The sequence below is a fragment of the Narcine bancroftii genome, chromosome 5 (genome assembly GCF_036971445.1).
Source record: "Narcine bancroftii isolate sNarBan1 chromosome 5, sNarBan1.hap1, whole genome shotgun sequence".
In the NCBI taxonomy this organism is placed as follows: domain Eukaryota; kingdom Metazoa; phylum Chordata; class Chondrichthyes; order Torpediniformes; family Narcinidae; genus Narcine; species Narcine bancroftii.
Genome location: NC_091473.1, coordinates 208,561,469 through 208,583,616, shown reverse-complemented (window position 1 = coordinate 208,583,616; position 22,148 = coordinate 208,561,469). Strand labels below are relative to the sequence as shown.

The window sequence follows — 22,148 nt, the reverse complement described above, 5'->3', positions numbered from 1 at the left end:
TAGTTCCCCTTTCTGCCTCGTCTCACCCTCGGTCTTGCCCCGCCTCCTCCCCGCCTCCTCCCCCTCTCTCCCCATCCCTCCTCCCCCTCTCTCCCCCATCCCTCCACCCCCTCTCTCCCCATCCCTCCACCCCCTCTCTCCCCATCCCTCCACCCCCTCTCTCCCCATCCCTCCACCCCCTCTCTCTCCCCATCCCTCCACCCCCTCTCTCTCCCCATCCCTCCACCCCCTCTCTCTCCCCATCCCTCCACCCCCTCTCTCTCCCCATCCCTCCACCCCCTCTCTCTCCCCATCCCTCCACCCCCTCTCTCTCCCCATCCCTCCACCCCCTCTCTCTCCCCATCCCTCCACCCCCTCTCTCTCCCCATCCCTCCACCCCCTCTCTCTCCCCATCCCTCCACCCCCTCTCTCTCCCCATCCCTCCACCCCCTCTCTCTCCCCATCCCTCCACCCCCTCTCTCTCCCCATCCCTCCACCCCCTCTCTCTCCCCATCCCTCCACCCCCTCTCTCTCCCCATCCCTCCACCCCCTCTCTCTCCCCATCCCTCCACCCCCTCTCTCTCCCCATCCCTCCACCCCCTCTCTCTCCCCATCCCTCCACCCCCTCTCTCTCACTGTCTCTATCTGCATGTGTGTGTGCATGCATTCATCAGTCTGCATCTTTCTGTCTATGTGCATGCATCAATCTATTTGTGTTCAGTCTGCTTATGTGTCTGCATATCAGTCTGTGAGTGTGTATGCGCCTGCATTGGTCAGTGGGTGTGTGTGTCTCTGTGTGTGCATCAGTCTGTGTGTGTCTGCATATGTTTGTGAGTATGTGTATGCGCGTGCATTGGTCAGTGGGTGTAAGAGTGGGTGCTCTGTGTGTTTGCACTCACGACCAGTCTGCCCAGCTGTCTGCATATTCCTGTGCATGCTCAGACCTTGGTGCACAGGTCTTTGCGGGGGTTGGACCCAAGTGGAGGGTGGGGGGCTGCATGTCCTGCGGCAAGGTCTACTCTCATTTTCCCACCCCCACTGACGCACAGCATGGACGGGTGAAGGTGAAGAGCTCGGCGGAACAGCAGGAGGCGCAGAAGAAAGAGCGTGCACGTAGGCTGGAGGTGTACCGGAATGTGGCCAAATCTGTCCTGCAGAAGGTGGGTCCCAGCTAGGGTGGGTGAGGGGGGGTAGGGGAGGAGAGAGGCAGAGAGAGAAAGAGAGAGAGGGTGAGAAAGTTTGTGTTAGAGAGAGCGTTAGAGGGTGAGAGAGAGGATGGGAGAGAAAAAGGTATGAGTGAGGAAGAGAGGGTGAGAGCGTGTGGGAAAGTGAGAGGTACAGAGGGTACGGGGTTAGAGCGTGAGAGGATGAGAGGGACAGAGGTGTGAGAGGGTGTGTGAAAATGAGAGCGTGAGAGAGAGAACGAGGATAGATGGTTTACGGAGAGCGAATGGAGGGAGAGAGAGGGGGTGGATATGAGTGAGAGTGTGTGGGAACAGAGAAGGAGGAATGAGATTGGTAATGTGGACCTGGAGGTGACACTCCCTTCTCACGCTTCCGCCCCAACTAGAGGAAAGATCGCCAGTTTGATCAACAGGCTCTTGATCTCACCGGTCAGATACTGAGCTCTAACCCGGACCAGGGATCTTTCTGGAACTTCCGCAGGGAGATCTTCCTGGCGTTGGAGCAAGAAAAGTGAGCAGCGCTTAGGAGGGGCATCTCTCTCCCTGTCTCCAGTCTGTTCTCACCCTGCTCCCCTCCCTCCCTCGCACCCCCTGCCCGCCTCCCTCCCGCCCCCTGCCCGCCTCCCTCCCGCCCCCTGCCCGCCTCCCTCCCGCCCCCTGCCCGCCTCCCTCCCGCCCCCTGCCCGCCTCCCTCCCGCCCCCTGCCCGCCTCACACCCGCCCCCTGCCCGACTCCCTCCCGCCCCCTGCCCGCCTCCATCCCGCCCCCTGCCCGCCTCCCTCCCGCCCCCCTCCCGCCCCCTGCCCGCCTCCCTCCCGCCCCCTGCCCGCCTCCCTCCCGCCCCCTGCCCGCCTCCCTCCCGCCCCCTGCCCGCCTCCCTCCCGCCCCCTGCCCGCCTCCTTCCCGCCCCCTTCCCGCCTCCTTCCCGCCCCCTGCCCGCCTCCCTCCCGCCCCCTGCCCGCCTCCCTCCCGCCCCCTGCCCGCCTCCCTCCCGCCCCCTGCCCGCCTCCCTCCCGCCCCCCGCCCGCCTCCCTCCCGCCCCCCGCCCGCCTCCCTCCCGACCCTGCCCGCCTCCCTCCCGCCCCCTGCCCGCCTCCCTCCCGCCCCCTGCCCGCCTCCCTCCCGCCCCCTGCCCGACTCCCTCCCGCCCCCTGCCCGCCTCCCTCCCGCCCCCTGCCCGCCTCCCTCCCGCCCCCTGCCCGCCTCCCTCCCGCCCCCTGCCCGACTCCCTCCCGCCCCCTGCCCGCCTCCCACCCGCCCCCTGCCCGCCTCCCTCCCGCCCCTTGCCCGCCTCCCTCCCGCCCCCTGCCCGCCTCCCTCCCGCCCCCTGCCCGCCTCCCTCCCGCCCCCTGCCCGCCTCCCTCCCGCCCCCTGCCCGCCTCCCTCCCGCCCCCTGCCCGCCTCCCTCCCGCCCCCTGCCCGCCTCCCTCCCGCCTCCCTCCCGCCTCCTGCCCGCCTCCCTCCCGCCCCCTGCCCGCCTCCCTCCCGCCCCCTGCCCGCCTCCCTCCCGCCCCCTGCCCGCCTCCCTCCCGCCCCCTGCCCGCCTCCCTCCCGCCCCCTGCCCGCCTCCCTCCCGCCCCCTGCCCGCCTCCCTCCCGCCCCCTGCCCGCCTCCCTCCCGCCCCCTGCCCGCCTCCCTCCCGCCCCCTGCCCGCCTCCCTCCCGCCCCCTGCCCGCCTCCCTCCCGCCCCCTGCCCGCCTCCCTCCCGCCCCCTGCCCGCCTCCTTCCCGCCCCCTGCCCGCCTCCTTCCCGCCCCCTGCCCGCCTCCTTCCCGCCCCCTGCCCGCCTCCCTCCCGCCCCCCTCCCGCCCCCTGCCCGCCTCCCTCCCGCCCCCTGCCCGCCTCCCTCCCGCCCCCTGCCCGCCTCCCTCCCGCCCCCTGCCCGCCTCCCTCCCGCCCCCTGCCCGCCTCCCTCCCGCCCCCTGCCCGCCTCCCTCCCGCCCCCTGCCCGCCTCCCTCCCGCCCCCTGCCCGCCTCCCTCCCGCCCCCTGCCCGCCTCCCTCCCGCCCCCTGCCCGCCTCCCTCCCGCCCCCTGCCCGCCTCCCTCCCGCCCCCTGCCCGCCTCCCTCCCGCCCCCTGCCCGCCTCCCTCCCGCCCCCTGCCCGCCTCCCTCCCGCCCCCTGCCCGCCTCCCTCCCGCCCCCTGCCCTCCTCCCTCCCGCCCCCTGCCCGCCTCCCTCCCGCCCCCTGCCCGCCTCCCTCCCGCCCCCTGCCCGCCTCCCTCCCGCCCCCTGCCCGCCTCCCTCCCGCCCCCTGCCCGCCTCCCTCCCGCCCCCTGCCCGCCTCCCTCCCGCCCCCTGCCCGCCTCCCTCCCGCCCCCTGCCCGCCTCCCTCCCGCCCCTTGCCCGCCTCCCTCCCGCCCCCTGCCCGCCTCCCTCCCGCCCCCTGCCCGCCTCCCTCCCGCCCCCTGCCCGCCTCCCTCCCGCCCCCTGCCCGCCTCCCTCCCGCCCCCTGCCCGCCTCCCTCCCGCCCCCTGCCCGCCTCCCTCCCGCCCCCTGCCCGCCTCCCTCCCGCCCCCTGCCCGCCTCCCTCCCGCCCCCTGCCCGCCTCCTTCCCGCCCCCTTCCCGCCTCCTTCCCGCCCCCTGCCCGCCTCCCTCCCGCCCCCTGCCCGCCTCCCTCCCGCCCCCTGCCCGCCTCCCTCCCGCCCCCTGCCCGCCTCCCTCCCGCCCCCCGCCCGCCTCCCTCCCGCCCCCCGCCCGCCTCCCTCCCGCCCCCCGCCCGCCTCCCTCCCGCCCCCCGCCCGCCCCCTGCCCGCCCCCCGCCCGCCCCCCTCCCGCCCGCCCCCCTCCCGCCCCCTGCCCGCCTCCCTCCCGCCCCCTGCCCGCCTCCCTCCCGCCCCCTGCCCGCCTCCCTCCCGCCCACTGCCCGCCTCCCTCCCGCCCCCTGCCCGCCTCCCTCCCGCCCCCTGCCCGCCTCCCTCCCGCCCCCTGCCCGCCTCCCTCCCGCCCCCTGCCCGCCTCCCTCCCGCCCCCTGCCCGCCTCCCTCCCGCCCCCTGCCCGCCTCCCTCCCGCCCCCTGCCCGCCTCCCTCCCGCCCCCTGCCCGCCTCCCTCCCGCCCCCTGCCCGCCTCCCTCCCGCCCCCTGCCCGCCTCCCTCCCGCCCCCTGCCCGCCTCCCTCCCGCCCCCTGCCCGCCTCCCTCCCGCCCCCTGCCCGCCTCCCTCCCGCCCCCTGCCCGCCTCCCTCCGCCCCCTGCCCGCCTCCCGCCCGCCCCCTGCCCGCCCCCCTCCCGCCCGCCTCCCTCCCCACTCCAGCCCGCCCCCCACCCGCCCGCCCGGCGCCGCCCGCCCCCTGCACGCCGCCCGCCCGCCTCCTGCCCGCCCGCCCCCTACCCGCCCGCCGCCCTCCCGCCCCCTGCCCGCCCGATGCCCGCCGCCCCCGCCCGCCCGGCGCCCCCCGCCCTCCTGCTGCCCTGCGCCCCCTGCCCGCCCGCCTGCCCCCCGTCCGCCCTCGTCCCGCCCCCTGCCCGCCCTCATCACATAGCCCCCCGCCCGCCCGCCTCCCCCGCGCCCCCTGCCTGCCTCCCTCTTTCGTTTTCCATTGTTTCATTAATGTTTCATAATGTGTATAAATAATACAATTACAGTGGTCTGTCGAAGTCTACATCAGATAAGGATCATCCATAAATCCAAAGAGTGAAACTGTGAGATATTAGAAATAATTCTCCTTAAAAATAGTAACCAGAGATAAAGAAAAAATTATAATATTCAAAAAAACCAACTAATCTAATTAAAAAATATATAAATATAATAAAATAAGAAAAACACAACTTAGCGCCTATCCTGAGGATCTGTCGACTAGTTAAAATAATCACCCACACTTACAGTCAACAAAAACACCGACAATTATATTGTCTAGAAAGGAAGAGTTATTTCATAGAATAACGCCAGTTATATCCCACAAAAATAATCAATAAATAGTTTCCATGTTTCTTCATATTTTATCATTGTATTTAAAGTACGACTTTAAAGTATGACTTTGTCCCTCTCATTCCCTCCTTTCTCCCCCTCATTTTTTCCCTCCTTTCTCCCCCTCATTCCCTCCTTTCTCCCCCTCATATCCTCCTTTCTCCCCCTCATTCCCTCCTTTCTCCCCCTCATTCCCTCCTTTCTCCCCCTCATTCCCTCCTTTCTCCCCCTCATTCCCTCCTTTCTCCCCCTCATTCCCTCCTTTCTCCCCCTCATTCCCTCCTTTCTCCCCCTCATTCCTCCTTTCTCGCACTCATTCCCTCCTTTCTCCCCCTCATTCCCTCCTTCTCCCCTCATTCCTCTCTCCCCTCATTCCCTCCTTCTCCCCCTCATTCCCTCCTTTCTCCCCCTCATTCCCTCCTTTCTCCCCCTCATTCCCTCCTTTCTCCCCCTCATTCCCTCCTTTCTCCCCCTCATTCCCTCCTTTCTCCCCTCATTCCCTCCTTCCCCTCATTCCCTCCTTTCTCCCCCTCATTCCCTCCTTTCTCCCCCTCATTCCCTCCTTTCTCCCCCTCATTCCCTCCTTTCTCCCCCTCATTCCCTCCTTTCTCCCCTCATTCCCTCCTTTCTCCCCCTCATTCCCTCCTTTCTCCCCTCATTCCTCCTTTCTCCCCCTCATTCCCTCCTTTCTCCCCTCATTCCCTCCTTTCTCCCCCTCATTCCCTCCTTTCTCCCCCTCATTCCCTCCTTTCTCCCCCTCATTCCCTCCTTTCTCCCCCCTCATTCCCTCCTTTCTCCCCCCATTCCCTCCTTTCTCCCCCTCATTCCCCCTTTCTCCCCTCATTCCCTCCTTTCTCCCCCTCATTCCCCCTTTCTCCCCCTCATTCCCTCCTTTCTCCCCCTCATTCCCTCCTTTCTCCCCCTCATTCCCTCCTTTCTCCCCCTCATTCCCTCCTTTCTCCCCCTCATTCCCTCCTTTCTCCCCTCATTCCCTCCTTTCTCCCCTCATTCCCTCCTTTCTCCCCCTCATTCCCTCCTTTCTCCCCCTCATTCCCTCCTTTCTCCCCCTCATTCCCTCCTTTCTCCCCCTCATTCCCCTTCCCCCTCATTCCCCTTTCTCCCCTCATTCCTCCTTTCTCCCCTCATTCCTCCTTTCTCCCCCTCATTCCCTCCTTTCTCCCCCTCATTCCCTCCTTTCTCCCCTCATTCCCTCCTTTCTCCCCTCATTCCCTCCTTTCTCCCCCTCATTCCCTCCTTTCTCCCCCTCATTCCCTCCTTTCTCCCCCTCATTCCCTCCTTTCTCCCCCTCATTCCCTCCTTTCTCCCCCTCATTCCCTCCTTTCTCCCCCTCATTCCTCCTTTCTCCCCCTCATTCCCTCCTTTCTCCCCCTCATTCCCTCCTTTCTCCCCCTCATTCCTCCTTTCTCCCCCTCATTCCCTCCTTTCTCCCCCTCATTCCCTCCTTTCTCCCCCTCATTCCCTCCTTTCTCCCCCTCATTCCTCCTTTCTCCCCCTCATTCCCTCCTTTCCCCTCATTCCCCCTTTCCCCCTTCTCCCCCTCTTCCCCCCTCTCCCCCTTCTCCCCTCATTCCCTCCTTCCCCTTCTCCCCCTCATTCCCTCCTTTCTCCCCCTCATTCCCTCCTTTCTCCCCCTCATTCCCTCCTTTCTCCCCCTCATTCCCTCCTTTCTCCCCCTCATTCCCTCCTTTCTCCCCCTCATTCCCTCCTTTCTCCCCCTCATTCCCCCTTTCTCCCCCTCATTCCCTCCTTTCTCCCTCATTCCCTCCTTTCTCCCCCTCATTCCCTCCTTTCTCCCCCTCATTCCCTCCTTTCTCCCCCTCATTCCCTCCTTTCTCCCCCTCATTCCCTCCTTTCTCCCCCTCATTCCCTCCTTTCTCCCCCTCATTCCCTCCTTTCTCCCCCTCATTCCCTCCTTCCCCCCTCATTCCCTCCTTTCCCCCCCTCATTCCCTCCTTTCTCCCCCCTCATTCCCCCTTTCCTCCCCCTCATTCCCCCCTTTCCCTCCCCCCTCATTCCCCCTTTCTCCCCCTCATTCCCTCCTTTCTCCCCCTCATTCCCTCCTTTCTCCCCCTCATTCCCTCCTTCTCATTCCCTCCTCCCCCTCATGTTCCTTCTCCCCCTCATGTTCCCTCTCCCCCTCTTGTTCCCTCTCCCCCTCTTGTTCCCTCTCCCCCTCTTGTTCTCTTATTCCCTCCTTTCCGCTCTCCCCTCCCCGCTTCCCACCTCCCCCCTCTCTGCCACCCCTCCCCCTCTCTCCTACCTATTCCTCCCTCAGGTCGGAGTCTGAGCTGCAGGACTTATACCAGACTGAGCTCAGTTTCCTGGAGGGCTGCCTGCGGGTGAACCCCAAGTCCTATGGGACGTGGCATCATCGCTGCTGGGTGATGGATCGACAGCGCAGCCCAGACTGGGCCCGCGAGCTTGAGCTGTGCGCCCAGTGTCTACAGCAGGATGAACGAAACTGTGAGTACCCCCGACCCCTGACCCTTTACTCTCTACCTTGGCCACAATCCTTCATCCACTGCCCTGATTGCGACCCTCTGCCCTGACCCCGACCCTTCACTCTCTAGCCCGACACCTGACCCCCAACCCATCACCATCCTCCCTGACAAGTTCACCCTACTCCTTCATCGTCTGGCTTGATCCCTGACTCCTAACTCTACCCTTCACCCTCTGCCCCAACCCCTGACCTGTCACCCTCAGACCTGATGTCAACCCCTGAACTTCCACCCACTCGATTCCCTGATCCCAGCCCTTCACCCTTCTCCTTGACGTTTCATCCTCTCCCTGACCCCGACCTGTGACATTTCAACCTCAGCCCTGATGCCTGACCTCACCCTTGGCAATGACCCTTCACCCTCAGCTCCAATCACTGCTCCCCAACACCAACAACATCTCTCACCTCTCACTCCCCACCCTCCTCTTCCCTGATCCTTATCCCCATACCTGGGCACTAACCTCTGACACAATCCCTGATGACCAATTTGAACCCTGAAACACTGACACACCCTGAAGATTGACCTCAGAACCAGCCTTGACATCTGACACCAGCATGAACCCCCGACCTGGGACCTCAAAGCACAGAATCCTGAAGCTCCCGCGACTTCCGACCGAACATCTGTCCCCCTATCTGCAGACATCTCACACCAGTCCTGAACATTATCCCCCTCTTTTCCCCCTCCCCACTTGTGTGTCTCACACACCCCATAGTCCACTGCTGGGACTATCGCCGGTTTGTGGCCCTCCGGGGATCGGTGCCTCCAGAGGACGAGCTGGACTTCACCCACCGCCTCATCAGCTCCAACTTCTCCAACTACTCATCCTGGCACTACCGCAGCAAGTTGCTGCCCCTTGTGTGGCCTGACCCTGAGGGAAAGGGCCTGGTCTCTGAGGAGGCCCTGCTCCGAGGTAGGTGGGCCTGGGGAAGGAGAGGGGGATGGACTGGGCAGAGGGTGAGAGGGGGAGAATGGTAGTGGTTGATAGGCTGGGGGAGGGAGTGGGGGATGGACTGGGGAAGGGAGAGGGGAATGAAACAAGGCGTGTGTCGGATCGGGGAATGGAACAGACCAGGTGCGGGTCAGACCAGGGAAAGGAACAGACCAGGTGCTAGTCAGTTCAGGGATGGGACCAGGAGTGGGTCAGGCTGAGGAAGGGTGAGAGGAACAGACCAGGGGTGGATTGGACCAGGGAAGGAGTGGGGAACAGACCTGGAGTGGGTCAGGCTGATGAAGGGAGAAAGGAACGGACCAGGAGTGGATCAGACCAGGGAAGGGAGAAGGGCATGGACCAGGAGTGGGTTGGACCAGTGATGGAAAAGGGGAATGGATCAGGAGTGGTCAGGCTAGGGAAGGAAGGGGGAACAGATCAGGAATGGGTTGGACCTGGGAAGGGAGAGGGGTACAGACCAACCTGGGGAAGTAAGAGGGGATGGACCAGGGAAGTAACAGTGGGTCGGACACGGAAGTGAGATAACAGAGGGCCAGGTGATAGAGAGAAGGATTGGGCTGGTGGAGGAAGGAGGGGATGAACTGGAAGAGGGAGGAGGAATGGATCTGGGGGAGGGAATGGTGGACAGATACGAGGAAGGGAGAGGGTGGGGAAATGGAGGGAAAAAGGGGACTGTTCAGGGGAGGGAGGGAGGGTGGGGACAGGGGAGGGGGGGAAATCGATGGATGGAGAGGGGGAAGGACCAGGGATGGATGAGGAGGAAGGGCCAGCGAAAAGAGGAGGGGAACAAACTGGGTGAGTGAGTGGGGGGCGGACCAGGAGTGGATCGGACTAGGAGTCGGATGGACTGTGAGAGGGAATGGGGGACAGATCGGTGGAGTGGAAGACAGACTGTTGTGGGAGTGGAGGCAGATGAAGGGAGAGAGTTGGGGGGTGGGTGGACGGGGGTATGGTGTGGGGAATGGATGAGGCAGGTGGGTGGGGGGAATGGAGCAGGGGATGGACTGGGAGGAGATGCAAGGATGGATTGGAGTGGGGTTAGTCAGGAGTCTTGGCCGTCACAACAATATGGGTCTGGGGTCTGTATAGGTCAGTTTGAGGTTAGTAAGTGGTTGCGGTGGCTCGTGGCTCCTTCTCATTCCATTCTCTCCACTCCAAGAGTACAGGTTGGTCCAGAACGCTTTTTTCACTGACCCCAATGACCAGAGTGCTTGGTTTTACCATCGATGGCTGCTCGGGAGAGGTACTGTTTCCCTTGCATTGGGATCCCACGGTTCAGGGGGTGGGTGGTGTCACTGGCTTGGGGTCACTGTGTTGACATGGTGAGGTAGTGGTCTGCAGTAGGTTTCTCATCAAGGTTGGATGGCCATTGGTGTGATGGATGGGGTCACGGGTCAGGTATTGGAGTAGGGGTCTCAGAGTTGCAATGGGAGTCACCATTGGGTTGGTGTTAGGGCTGGGGTCACACTGGGGTCAGGAGATGGGGCCACAGTGGCAAGAGTCAGAGGATTGTGGTAAGTGTCACTTTGGGATCAGGAGATTGTGGTGGGGGTCATGGGATGGAGTCATGGTGGGTTGGGGGCACAGTGAGTTTGCGGTTGGGGTAAAAGTGGGCTCGGGGTGATGTTCGGAGTTACAGTTGGGGGAGTCACGGAGAAATTGCAATTGGTGTCATGGTAGTGGTTGGGAATTGTGGTTGGGGTCACGTTAGGGTTGCAGATGGGGTCATTATTGGGGTTGGGGATGCTGTTGGGGTCAAGATGGGGTTGGGGGTTACAGATGGGGTAGCGTTGGGACAGGGGTTACATTAGGAGTCACGGAGGTGTCGAGGGTTGCAATTGCAGTCATGGTGGGGTTGGGGGTTACAGTTGGGATTACAGTGCTGTTGGGGATTGTAGCTTGGGTCACGGGGTTGCAGTGGGGGATCACGATGGGATTGAGGACAACTACTCTGACTCTGCTCCTCCCCTCTCAGCCGAGCGTCCAGAGTCTCTCAGCTGTCTCTATGCTGACTTCATCGAGCAGAGGCTGGTGGTCGTGTTCAGTAGGCCCGTCCATGTGAGTTACTCCGCGCGACCCGAGAACCCTGTATCATGACCCCACCGTAAACACTAACCTCCCAGCCATGACCCAGACATCGCCACAGTAATGACCACTGACATGACTCCCGACCCCACCCTGCCGCCTTATTCTCTGACCCCACTCTCACTCTCCCTCTGTTACAGGTTGCCCCAGGGGAGATACGACTGAGTCTGCGGGTGGACAACAGACCTGTGTCGGGAGACTGGACCCCGGCAGATGGACATAACACCTATTGCTCCGTCTGGGTATCCTTCAAGAACCTGGGAGGGGAGGGAGAGAGGCAGCAGGAGGGGAGGGAGGGAGGGAGGCCACAACCAACAGGACCCCTCACTACTCCAGTCTCACAAACTAGTCAGCAGTGCCAGGGACCATTTCACCTTCCCCCACCTCCCCACCCACTTCCCCCCACCTCCCCACCCACTTCCCCCCACCTCCCCACCCATTTCCCCCACCTCCCCACCCACTTCCCCCCACCTCCCCACCCACTTCCCCCCACCTCCCCACCCACTTCCCCCCACCTCCCCACCCACCTCCCCACCCACCTCCCCACCCACCTCCCCACCCACCTCCCCACCCACCCCCCCCCACCCACTTCCCCCCACCCACTTCCCCCCACCCACTTCCCCCCCCCACTTCCCCCCCCCACTTCCCCCCCCCACTTCCCCTCCCCCCACCTTCCCCCCCACCCACTTTTTGATCTCCCAGTGATGTGCTGGTTTTAAACTTGTTCTTTCCTGTTTGGTGAATGGTTTAATGGGACAAACAGGGGATTTGGGGGAACAGAAGGAGGGTTAGTTTTGTAGGATTGAATGGGGGGATGGTGGCGATTTGGGGGATGGACGGGGGGTTTTGGGGCGACTGAGCAGGGAAGACGGATGGGGATTCAGGGGACAGACATTGGAACAGACAGTGGTTTTGGGGGGAGTTACTGACTGGGGAGATGGACAGGGAGATCGGGCAGGCAGACCCAGGGACAGTTGGAATTTGGGGGTATGCAGGGGAGATTTAGGGGAAACAGACAGGAGGAAGAATGGGGGGATAGATGAGGATCGGGGTGGGACAGACCAGTGGATGGACTAGGAATCCAAAGAGTCGGACCAGGGGCAGATAGGGGATCTTGTAGGAGTGGGAGCGGACAGGGTGCAGACGGGATCCAGGTATGGACAGGGTATCATGGGGGGCGATGGAGGGAATGGTGGTGTGGACCAGTGGATGGGGTTCTGAGGGCATGGACCAGGGGGTATACAGGGGATCTAGTGGGGGAAAGGACCATGGATCGGACATGCGATCTAGGGAAGAGGATCGGGGACAGATGCGGGATTCGGAGAATGGTTGCAGGACTGGTTACTCTCTGAGACAGATGTATGCCAGCTGTGTGAGCTGCCCGGGGAACGCTGGACCCTCAGCTCCAGGATCAGACAGTTCGTGTCGCCTGGGGCCAGGAGCACCAGGGCAAAGAGTGCTAACTGCCTGGACAGAGGTTGGACCACGCCGGAATCTCTTCCGCTCCTCCTCCCATTACTCCCCCTCCATCAGTACTCTGCCTCCTCCCCCCAACACCCTGGTTCTCTCCCTTGATACTCCCAATCCCTTTCTCCTCGGGACCATCGGTACTCCCCCTTTGGACCCACCCTCATACCCCTCGATACTTCCCCTCAGGACCCTCCTCCACACCCTTTTGTACTCCCCCTTACCCTCAGGACCCTCCGCACCCCTCAATACCCTCGGGATCCTCCCCATCCCCCTTGGTACTCCCCTTACCCTCCGGACCCTCCCTCATCCCCAGTACTTTCCTTTGGGACCCTCCCCGCCCGTCGGTACTCCCCCTTCCCCTCAGGACCCTCCCCACCCCTCAGTACTCTCCCCGCCACTCGGTACCCCCTTTCCCCTTGGGATCATCCCCTACCCCCCCCCCCCCTCAGTACTCCCCTTTCCCTCAGAACCATCCCCCATCCCCCTCAGCACTCCCTCGGGAAACCTCCTACGTATCCCTTAGTACTCCCTTTGCTCCCAGATACCCCAGTTCCCTCCCTCAGTAATCCCTCGGTAGTCCTCACCAACATCCCCTCAGTCCCCTTTGCTCTCCCACTGTCCCTCCTCAGTACACTCCCCATTAGTACCCCCACTGTTGACAGTACCCCATTCCCGCATTAACACACCTCTCCCTCTGTCCTAAACCACTCTTTCCCTCCTCTGTCCCTTCTGTGCCCTTGACCTGTGGCACCATTTCTCTCCAGTTCGGGGTGAAGGCTGGTGCCAGGATTCTGCAACAGACGGACAGCTGTTCCAGTGAGTGCCCCTCCTCCTCCTTCCCCCTCCCTTTCTATCTCTCCCCTCTCTTCCTCCTCATCACATCTCATCCCCCTCCTCCCCTTCCCATTTTCCCACCCACCCTTTTTTCTACCCCAACTCTCTCACCCTTCCCTCCATCCTCCTCCTCATTCCGTACTGCTCTTACCCCCCCTTTGCTGCCTCTCTCCCTTTCCCTCCTCTCACACCCGTCTACTCCCCTTCCCTTTCCCTCACTCTACACCCCAAACTCCAACCCTCCCCTCCTGCTCCCTCTCCTCCTCCCTCCCCCTCAATTCTGCCTGCCCTTCCCCCTCTCCTCTCCACTCTCCACCTCTCTTTCTCTCCTCTTTGTCCTTCCACTCCCCTCTACCCCCTCTCCAGAAGATAAAGAGCCCATGGTCTAACAGGAAACATACGAGTGTGGGTAGATCATTGGGCAGAGGTCTGGAATACAAGGATCATACTCTGTTTGGCTGTCATTTGTTAGTGGCATTCATTGTTTTACCTTGTATAATAATGATTTGGATTATGGAATGAGTGGCTTTGTGGCCAAGTTGGCAGTCGATACAAAGGAAGGTGGAGGAGCAGTTTGTGGAGCGGCAGAAGGACTTGGGCAGGTTAGGAAAATGAACAGAGAAGTGGCAAATGAAGTATAATGTTGGAAAGTGTACAACCCATGCATTTTGGTAGAAGAAATAAATGGGCAGACTATTTTCACAATAGGAGAAAATTAAAAATACCCAGATGCAAAGGGACCTGGGAGTCCTCGTGCAGGATAGGCTGAAGGTAAACTTACAGGTTTAGTCAGTGGTAAAGAGGGGCCAATGGCATTCATTTCAAGAGGAGTAGAAGGGATGTAATGTCAGAACTTTATAAAGCATCGGTGAGGCTCATGGAATACTGTGAGCAGTTTTTGGCCAGGACAAGTAAGCACAACTTCAGGATTGAAGGGTGTCTAATTAGAACAGAGATGTTTAGGAATTTCTTTGGCCAGAAGGTGGTGAATCTGTGGAATTTGTTGCCACCGGTGGTGGAGGCCAGGTCATTGGGTGTATTCAAAGCAGAGAGTGATAGATTATTGATTAACCAGGTGAATCAAAAGTTATGGGGAGAAGCTCATGTCTTTTGGTCACTCTCCCCCAACTGCTCCCCCTTTCCTCTCCCTTTTCCCCCTGTCCTCTCTTCCCTCCCCTCTCCTCCTCCTTCCCCACCCCTCTTCCTCTCTCCCCTTCCCTTCCCCCTTCTCCTGTCCCGCTCTCCTTATTTTTACTCACATCCCCTTCCCCTCACATCCCTTCCCCTCACATCCCCTTCCCCTCACATCCCCTTCCCCTCACATCCCCTTCCCCTCACATCCCCTTCCCCTCACATCCCCTTCCCCTCACATCCCCTTCCCCTCACATCCCCTTCCCCTCACATCCCCTTCCCCTCACATCCCCTTCCCCTCACATCCCCTTCCCCTCACATCCCCTTCCCCTCACATCCCCTTCCCCTCACATCCCCTTCCCCTCCACATCCCCTTCCCCTCACATCCCCTTCCCCTCACATCCCCTTCCCCTCACATCCCCTTCCCCTCACATCCCCTTCCCCTCACATCCCCTTCCCCTCACATCCCCTTCCCCTCACATCCCCTTCCCCTCACATCCCCTTCCCCTCACATCCCCTTCCCCTCACATCCCCTTCCCCTCACATCCCCTTCCCCTCACATCCCCTTCCCCTCACATCCCCTTCCCCTCACATCCCCTTCCCCTCACATCCCTTCCCCTCACATCCCCTTCCCCTCACATCCCCTTCCCCTCACATCCCCTTCCCCTCACATCCCCTTCCCCTCACATCCCCTTCCCCTCACATCCCCTTCCCCTCACATCCCCTTCCCCTCACATCCCCTTCCCCTCACATCCCCTTCCCCTCACATCCCCTTCCCCTCACATCCCCTTCCCCTCACATCCCCTTCCCCTCACATCCCCTTCCCCTCACATCCCCTTCCCCTCACATCCCCTTCCCCTCACATCCCCTTCCCCTCACATCCCCTTCCCCTCACATCCCCTTCCCCTCACATCCCCTTCCCCTCACATCCCTTCCCCTCACATCCCCTTCCCCTCACATCCCCTTCCCCTCACATCCCCTTCCCCTCACATCCCCTTCCCCTCACATCCCCTTCCCCTCACATCCCCTTCCCCTCACATCCCCTTCCCCTCACATCCCTTCCCCTCACATCCCCTTCCCCTCACATCCCCTTCCCCTCACATCCCCTTCCCCTCACATCCCCTTCCCCTCACATCCCCTTCCCCTCACATCCCCTTCCCCTCACATCCCCTTCCCCTCACATCCCCTTCCCCTCACATCCCCTTCCCCTCACATCCCCTTCCCCTCACATCCCTTCCCCTCACATCCCCTTCCCCTCACATCCCCTTCCCCTCACATCCCCTCTCTAACCTCTCCTTCTGACCCACAGGAATGACCTGTCAGTGCAGAAAGCCACCGTTCTGGAGGCCGAACTTAAATCTTGTAAACAACTGCAGGAACTGGAGCCCCAGAACAAGTGTGAGTGGGGTCGGGTATCAGGGCTCCATGTGCTTCATCTTGATGTGGGTTTATAAGGAGGCAGTCGAGCGCTCATGTTTATGTGTGGAATTAGAGACGATCCCTTGGATGTAAACAGAGGGATGGAAAGTGTTCCTGATTTCATATGTGGTTGACAGAAGGTCCCTTGGTTTTACTTTGGGAATGAGTGATAGTTCCTTGTTTTCTCTGTGTGATCTCGAGAAGGAGGATTGACTTTGTGTGATTGTGCGACACCAGTGGGTTTGTTTGTGTTACTGTGAGTCAGTTTTCCTGTTTGATTGTCAGATTCCTGTTGTTTATGGGTGATTATGAGATGGTCGCTTGGTTTATCTGTGAACATGAGGGCACCGTGGTTTGCCTGATTGTGAGACAATCCCTTGGTTTGTGTGATTGGGATACACTACGGAGTGTAATATTTTGCTATATTGTGTGATTGTGTGATAGTCCCTTCAAACCATTATGTGATTGAGACACAATGCCTAACCTCAAGGGTGTGAATGAGGGACAGTGCCTGGTTCCCCCAGTGGTGTGATTGAGGGACGGTGCCTGGTTCCCCAGTGGTGTGATTGAGGAAAGGTTCCCCCAGTGGTGTGATTGAGGTGTGGTGGCCTGGTTCCCCCAGTGGTGTGATTGAGGGAGAGAAGGTGCCTGGTTCCCCCCAGTGGTGTGATTGAGGGAGAGAAGGTGCCTGGTTCCCCAGTGGAGTGATTGAGGGAGAGAAGGTGCCTGGTTACCCCCAGGGGTGTGATGGTGCCTGGTTACTCCAGCATTGTGATTGGGAGATGGTCCCTGGTTCCCACAGTGATGATGGTGCCTGGAAAACCAGAGATCATTGATGAATCAGAGGGTGAGCAAATTTAAATTACTGGGAATAGCAGAGGATGTTTCCTGGACCCAACACACTAATGTCATCGCAAGTGCCTTTACTTTCTCAGGAGTTTGCGGAGGTTTGATATGACACCAGAAACCCAGGCAAATTTCGACAGAGGTGTGGATGAAAGTATGCTGACCGGCTGCATCACGGTCTGGTATGGGGACACCAATACCCCTGAGCGTAAAGCCCTCCAAATGGTAGTGGATACAGCCCAGGACGTCACAAGCAAAAATCCTCCCCATTACTGAGAACATCTACAGGGAATGCTGCTGTCAGACAGCAGCAGCGATCATCAGAGACCCTCACCACCCAGCACACGCTCTGTTCTTGCTGCTGCCATCAGGAAAGAGGTACAGGTGCCACAACACTCGCACCACCAGGTCCAGGAACAGCTGCTACCCCTCCACCATCAGACTCCTCAACTGTAATCTCAATCAGAGACTCAGTTAAGGACTCTTATGTTGCACTTTATTTGTTATTATTTATTTTCAGTATTTTAGTTTCCACGTCCTTCTGGTCTACATGTTTCTCTTGTATACATATCTTGAGTACATTTTTTTTGTACTACCAATAAGTAGAAATTCTGCCTGGTCCACCAGAGAAAGAATCTCAGGGTTCTATGTGATGTGATGTATATATTCTGACAATAAATCTGAACTTTGAAAAGACTCACCACTGAAAGAACCAGACCCTTCTCCACTCCTGATCCCCCAATGATCATTGGATCGTACACCTCTGGATTTGTTCCCCCTCCAAGGTCCACCATCAGTTCCTTGGTTTTGGTGACATTGAGTGCAAGGTTGTTGTTGGTGCACCATTCAGCCAGGTTTTCAACCTCCTTCCTGCAGGCTAACTCATTCCCTTTCTTTATTGTCATACCGAGCCATGCAGATGTAGGTGTAAAGGTGCAGGAGGCTAAGAACACAGCCCTGTGGTTCTCCAGTACTGATGGAGATGTTCTTGCCAATCCTCACTGATTGTGGTCTGGAGGTGAGGAAATCCAGAATCCGATCGAGTCCCAGCTTTTGATGTTGCTGATCAGTTTTGAGGGCATGATAGTGTTGAATGCCAAACTGTGGTCGATAAAGAGCATCCTGATGTATGCATCTTTGCTGTCCAGGTGATCCAGGGCTTTGTGTAGAGCTAATGAGATGGCATCCGCCATAGACCTGTTGCTTGGATAGGTGAATTGGAATGGATCCATGTCACCGCTCACTCAGGAGCTGATCTGCTTCATCACCAGCCTTTCAAAACACTTCATCACTGTTGGTAGTCAGTAGTCATTTGGGCAGGTTACCATATTCTTCTTGAGCACCAATACAACTGAGGTTTGTTTGAAACAGGTGTGCACTCCATGGCCTGCCAGAGTGAGATGCTGAAAATATCTGTGACTACATTTGCAAATTGATTGAGGGAAGGTGCCTGGATCCCCAGTGATGTGGTTTGGAGAGGTGCCTGATTCCCCAGTGGTGTGGTTTGGAGAGGTGCCTGATTCCCCAGTGGTGTGGTTTGGAGAAGTGCCTGATTTCCCCAGTGGTGCGGTTTGGAGAGGTGCCTGATTCCCCAGTGGTGCGGTTTGGAGAGGGTGCCTGATTCCCCAGTGGTGCGGTTTGGAGAGGTGCCTGATTCCCCAGTGGTGTGGTTTGGAGAGGTGCCTGATTCCCCAGTGGTGTGGTTTGGAGAGGTGCCTGATTCCCCAGTGGTGTGGTTTGGAGAGGTGCCTGATTCCCCAGTGGTGTGATTTGGAGAGGTGCCTGATTCCCCAGTGGTGTGGTTTGGAGAGGTGCCTGATTCCCCCAGTGGTGTGGTTTGGAGAGGTGCCTGATTTCCCAGTGGTGTGGTTTGGAGAGGTGCCTGATTCCCCAGTGGTGTGGTTTGGAGAGGTGCCTGATTCCCCAGTGGTGTGGTTTGGAAACAGTGGGCTGTCCTCTGACCCCTGCCCTCTGATCTTAGGGTGCCTGCTGACTATTGTCCTTCTGCTGCGGGCTTTGGACCCACTGGGCAGTGAGCAAGAGACCCTGACCTACTTCCAGCGGCTGGCACAGGCTGATCCCATCCGGGCTGCCTACTTCGCTGACCTCCGCAGCCACTTCCTGGTGCAGAATGCCATCCTCAAAATGGAGTACGCCGAGGCCAGGGGTTATTGACCTGGCCCACAAGGTCAGGGGGCAGCAGGCTGGGGAAGGGCAAGGGTTGATATCACTCTGGTCAGGGGTCAGAAGTGCCTGAAATTTGAGAGTTGGGGAGTGTGAGGGCACAAGGCGAAGGGCAGGGAGTTTGGGGTTATGTCCCAGGGACTGGGGAGCGGGGAGTGGGTCAGAAACCAGGGATTGGACTACTGTCTGATCCTCCTATGGGCCATGACTCAGTGGGAAGTTCAGAAGTCAGAGAGGTTTGGGGTCAGGTGGGTGTCAGAGTCAGATAGTGGTCGAGGAGTCCATGGTAGAATCGGGTCATTTTTTGGTGGGGATCATAGGTGGTGGTTGAGGGTCAAAGGGGTCAGAAGTTATGGTTGGGGTGGAAGAATGAGAGGTCGTGGTTGAGGGCTGGAAGGGTCAGAGGTCATGCTTGGGGGTGGTGGGCTGCCACTGACACTCTCCTCTCACCCAGGACCTCACCACCCTCTGTCACTTGGACCAGCTGCTGCTGGTCACTCACCTGGACCTGTCTGGGAACCGACTCCGGAGGCTTCCCTCCGCGTTCCGTGCATTGCAGTGTCTGCAGGTAAACATCCCCTTCCCCTCCCCATTGCCTGCCCCCCTCCTCCCATTCCATTTGCCCATCCCTCCTCCCCCCTCCCCATTGCCTGTTTCCCCCTTTCACCCCATCCCTAACCTAATTCCCCTTCCCCACCCCTCCATTTCCTTCCTACTGCCCCCCTCAAACAATCCTCGCAGTCTGCAGGTAAACGTCCCTCCCTGCCAAATGTTCCTTCTTCCTCTCTATCCCTTCTCCCCTCTCCCTGACCTTTGTTCCTGTATTCCTGTCCTCTTTTGCTGTTGGATATCCCTGCCTCTGTCTCTCCCCTACCCCCTCACACATCCTCTTCCCATTATTTTATAGCCTTAATTCTCTCCTGGACACTGCCCCTCCCTTCCTTGCAACCACCCCGCCCCCCCACCCCCATTGTTTGACGTCCCTGCCTTTCAATCACCAGGTGCTTCAGGCCGATGGCAATGAGATTGAGAAGATCGAAGGCCTATCGAAGCTCCCCAAGTTGGAGGAGGTCTCCCTGAGGGAGAACCGTATCTTTTCCATCGAAAGGGGTTGCCCCTTCCCCCCCACCCCATCCTTGTCTGCTTTCCCTGTCTCCCACCCCTCCCACATCCTTGTCTGCTTTCCCTGTCTCCCACCCCTCCCACATCCTGTCTGTTGTTCACAACACTAAATTGAGTGCAAATTGTGCAGAGAATCTTCAGGGGGGTGTAGATAAGTTTCGGGGAGAGGTGTAGATTTAGAATGGAGATGCTTCTGGAGAGGAGTGAATCCTGGGAAATTCTCTGCAGGAGAGAGAGAGAGAGCTGCCTTCAATGTGTCTAGGAGACAGACATGTTGTACAGCCAGGGATGAGGCAGGAGGGGAGGCGGAGAGGATCATGATGGGTGGGATCTCACTGAATGGTTGATGTACTGGTTAGCGCAATGCCGTTGCAGCACCAGTGATCGGGTCTGGGGTTCCAGTCCCACGCTGTCTGTCTGTCTATGATCTCCCTGTGTCTGCATGGGTTTTCCCTGGGAGTCCTTCCGGTTTCCTCCCACCATTCAAAACGTTCCAGGGTTGTAAGTTGGTTGGGTGTAAATTGGACTTGTGGGCCGAAATGGGCTGTTACCGTGCTGTATATCAACATTTAAAATAAAAATTTGAATGGGGTGGGGGGGGGGGGGGGGGGGGGGGCAGCTCCAGCATGCTGGATTGACAACTCCTGCTTTCTGTTGTCCCTGTGTCTCGTGTTCCTGCCTGGCTGGGACTGAGTGTGGGGAAGGGGGAGGGAAAAGGGGGCAGTGAAGGGAAGGGGTAGACCCTCCCCCGGGTGGGGGGGGGGAGTGCCTCTATTTGTTTCCTTGACCTCTGCCTCCAGGACTTGGGGAGTTAGATGACCTCCAGCCTCTGACCTCCTGCCCCAGGCTCCGCAGCCTGCTGCTCACTGGCAACCCCCTGTGCCTGGGAGCCGAAGCAGGGTCCCACGTCCGCTCCCTGCTGCCTGGCCCGGACAACATCCTGACCTGATGGGACGACCAGGCCTGGGTGGGGCAGGATCCGTCCCCAACACTCCATCATTCAGTCTACCCCCCCCCCCCCCCAACCATCACAACCCCCAGGCATGGTACATCCTGCGATACTTCCAAAGGTCCTGCGATTCATTACCATGGCGATCTATCACTCGTCCTCCAACTGGCCACCTTCAGATATATTGCTCTGTCTGCGATTCATTAACCTAGTGATCCATCATGTCTTGCAACTAGCTGACCTGAGATCCATTGCTTCCTTTGCGATTCAAGTTCAAGTCGACTCATCTAATTACATACCTACATGTACAGCCTGACGAAACAGCGTTTCTCCAGATTATAGTTCACTACATCCTACACACAAAAGACTCATAGCAATGCAAAGTAAATATAATATAAAAACTTGTGGGTTTCTGGGATTATTCATCAGTGTCACTGCCTATGGGAAGAAGCAGTTTTGCAGTCCGGCAGTCCAGGTTTTTATGCTTCTGTACCTCTTCCTTGAAGGTTGTGCCTCAAAGATGCTGCGGGCTGGATGACAAGGGTCCTTGATGATCCTCTGCACCTTTAAGCACCACTCCCTGTAGATGTCGTCGATAGTTGGTAGGGAGACCTCTGTGATCTCAGCAGTTTTAATCGTCTTCCGTACTGACCTGCATTCCTGATTCTTCTTACCTACTCCACCACACTTTGATGCAGCCGGGCAGGACACTCCTGCAGAATGTGGTTAGGATGGGGGCCCTCCTCAGCCTCCTGAGGAAGTGTGGGCACTGCAGTGCCTTTCTGACCAATGAGGAGGTGTTGCAGGTCCAGGATAGGTTGCCCTCTAAAGGAACTTCATGCCTCCCACTCTCTCTGTGACAGATGTTGATCTGTAGTGGGGAGTGGACCATCATCGTCCTGAAGTCCACGGGTATCTCCTTTGTCTTGTCCACTTTGAAACTTGGGCTGTTGCTCTCACACCACTGGACAAGCCTTGCAACTCCTCTCTGTCAGCCGACAGAGGCCCAACTAGCGTTGTGTTGGATCTGAACCTGGCAGTACAGCCATGAGTTAGCAGCGCAATCAGTAGCTGAGCTCCCAGCCCTGAGGTGCGTCAGTGCTCAGCGCGATGGGGCTTGATGTCTTGCCAACCTGAGAAGTCCAGGATCTGGGTGTCGGGGGGGGGGTGGGGGGGGGTCCGGAGTCCCAGCGAGGACAGTTTATCCACCAGTCTCAATGATTGTTTTGAATGCCAAGCTGAAGTCGATGAACTGGTGTATGAGGCACCATTCTCCAGGTGCGTCAGGACAGAGTGGAAGTTCAAGGGCTTTGCTGGTCTGTGGATTGGTTTGGCTGATAGACAGCTGGACTGGGTCCATTGTCACTGGTAGGAACCCTTTGATGCACTCTGTTACCAGTTGCTCAAGGTGTAAGCTGATGATGGAGGTCAGTGGCACTAGACAATAATTTCGTCCATCTACCATCGCTCTCTTGGGCACCAGGGTGATAGTGGCTGCTGGAATTCTGTGGGGGGGGGCAATGGACTGCTGGAGTGAAGATGTCTGTAGGGACCTGCTCAGTGAGCTGGTCT

General features: G+C 59.3%; 1 protein-coding gene across 1 annotated transcript; it reads left to right on the top strand.

Moving 5' to 3' along the window:
- The first annotated feature begins 962 nt into the window (after nt 1–962).
- rabggta (Rab geranylgeranyltransferase subunit alpha) lies at nt 963–20,977 on the top strand. The gene is given in 15 exon segments (XM_069940893.1): nt 963–1,139; nt 1,550–1,674; nt 7,365–7,552; nt 8,300–8,497; nt 9,696–9,779; nt 10,512–10,594; nt 10,762–10,863; nt 11,990–12,098; nt 12,856–12,907; nt 15,366–15,454; nt 18,303–18,487; nt 18,489–18,509; nt 18,960–19,073; nt 19,507–19,594; nt 20,428–20,977. Coding segments are annotated over 15 exon segments (1,749 nt in total). The 5' UTR covers nt 963–977; the 3' UTR covers nt 20,577–20,977.
- The last annotated feature ends 1,171 nt before the right edge of the window (nt 20,978–22,148 follow it).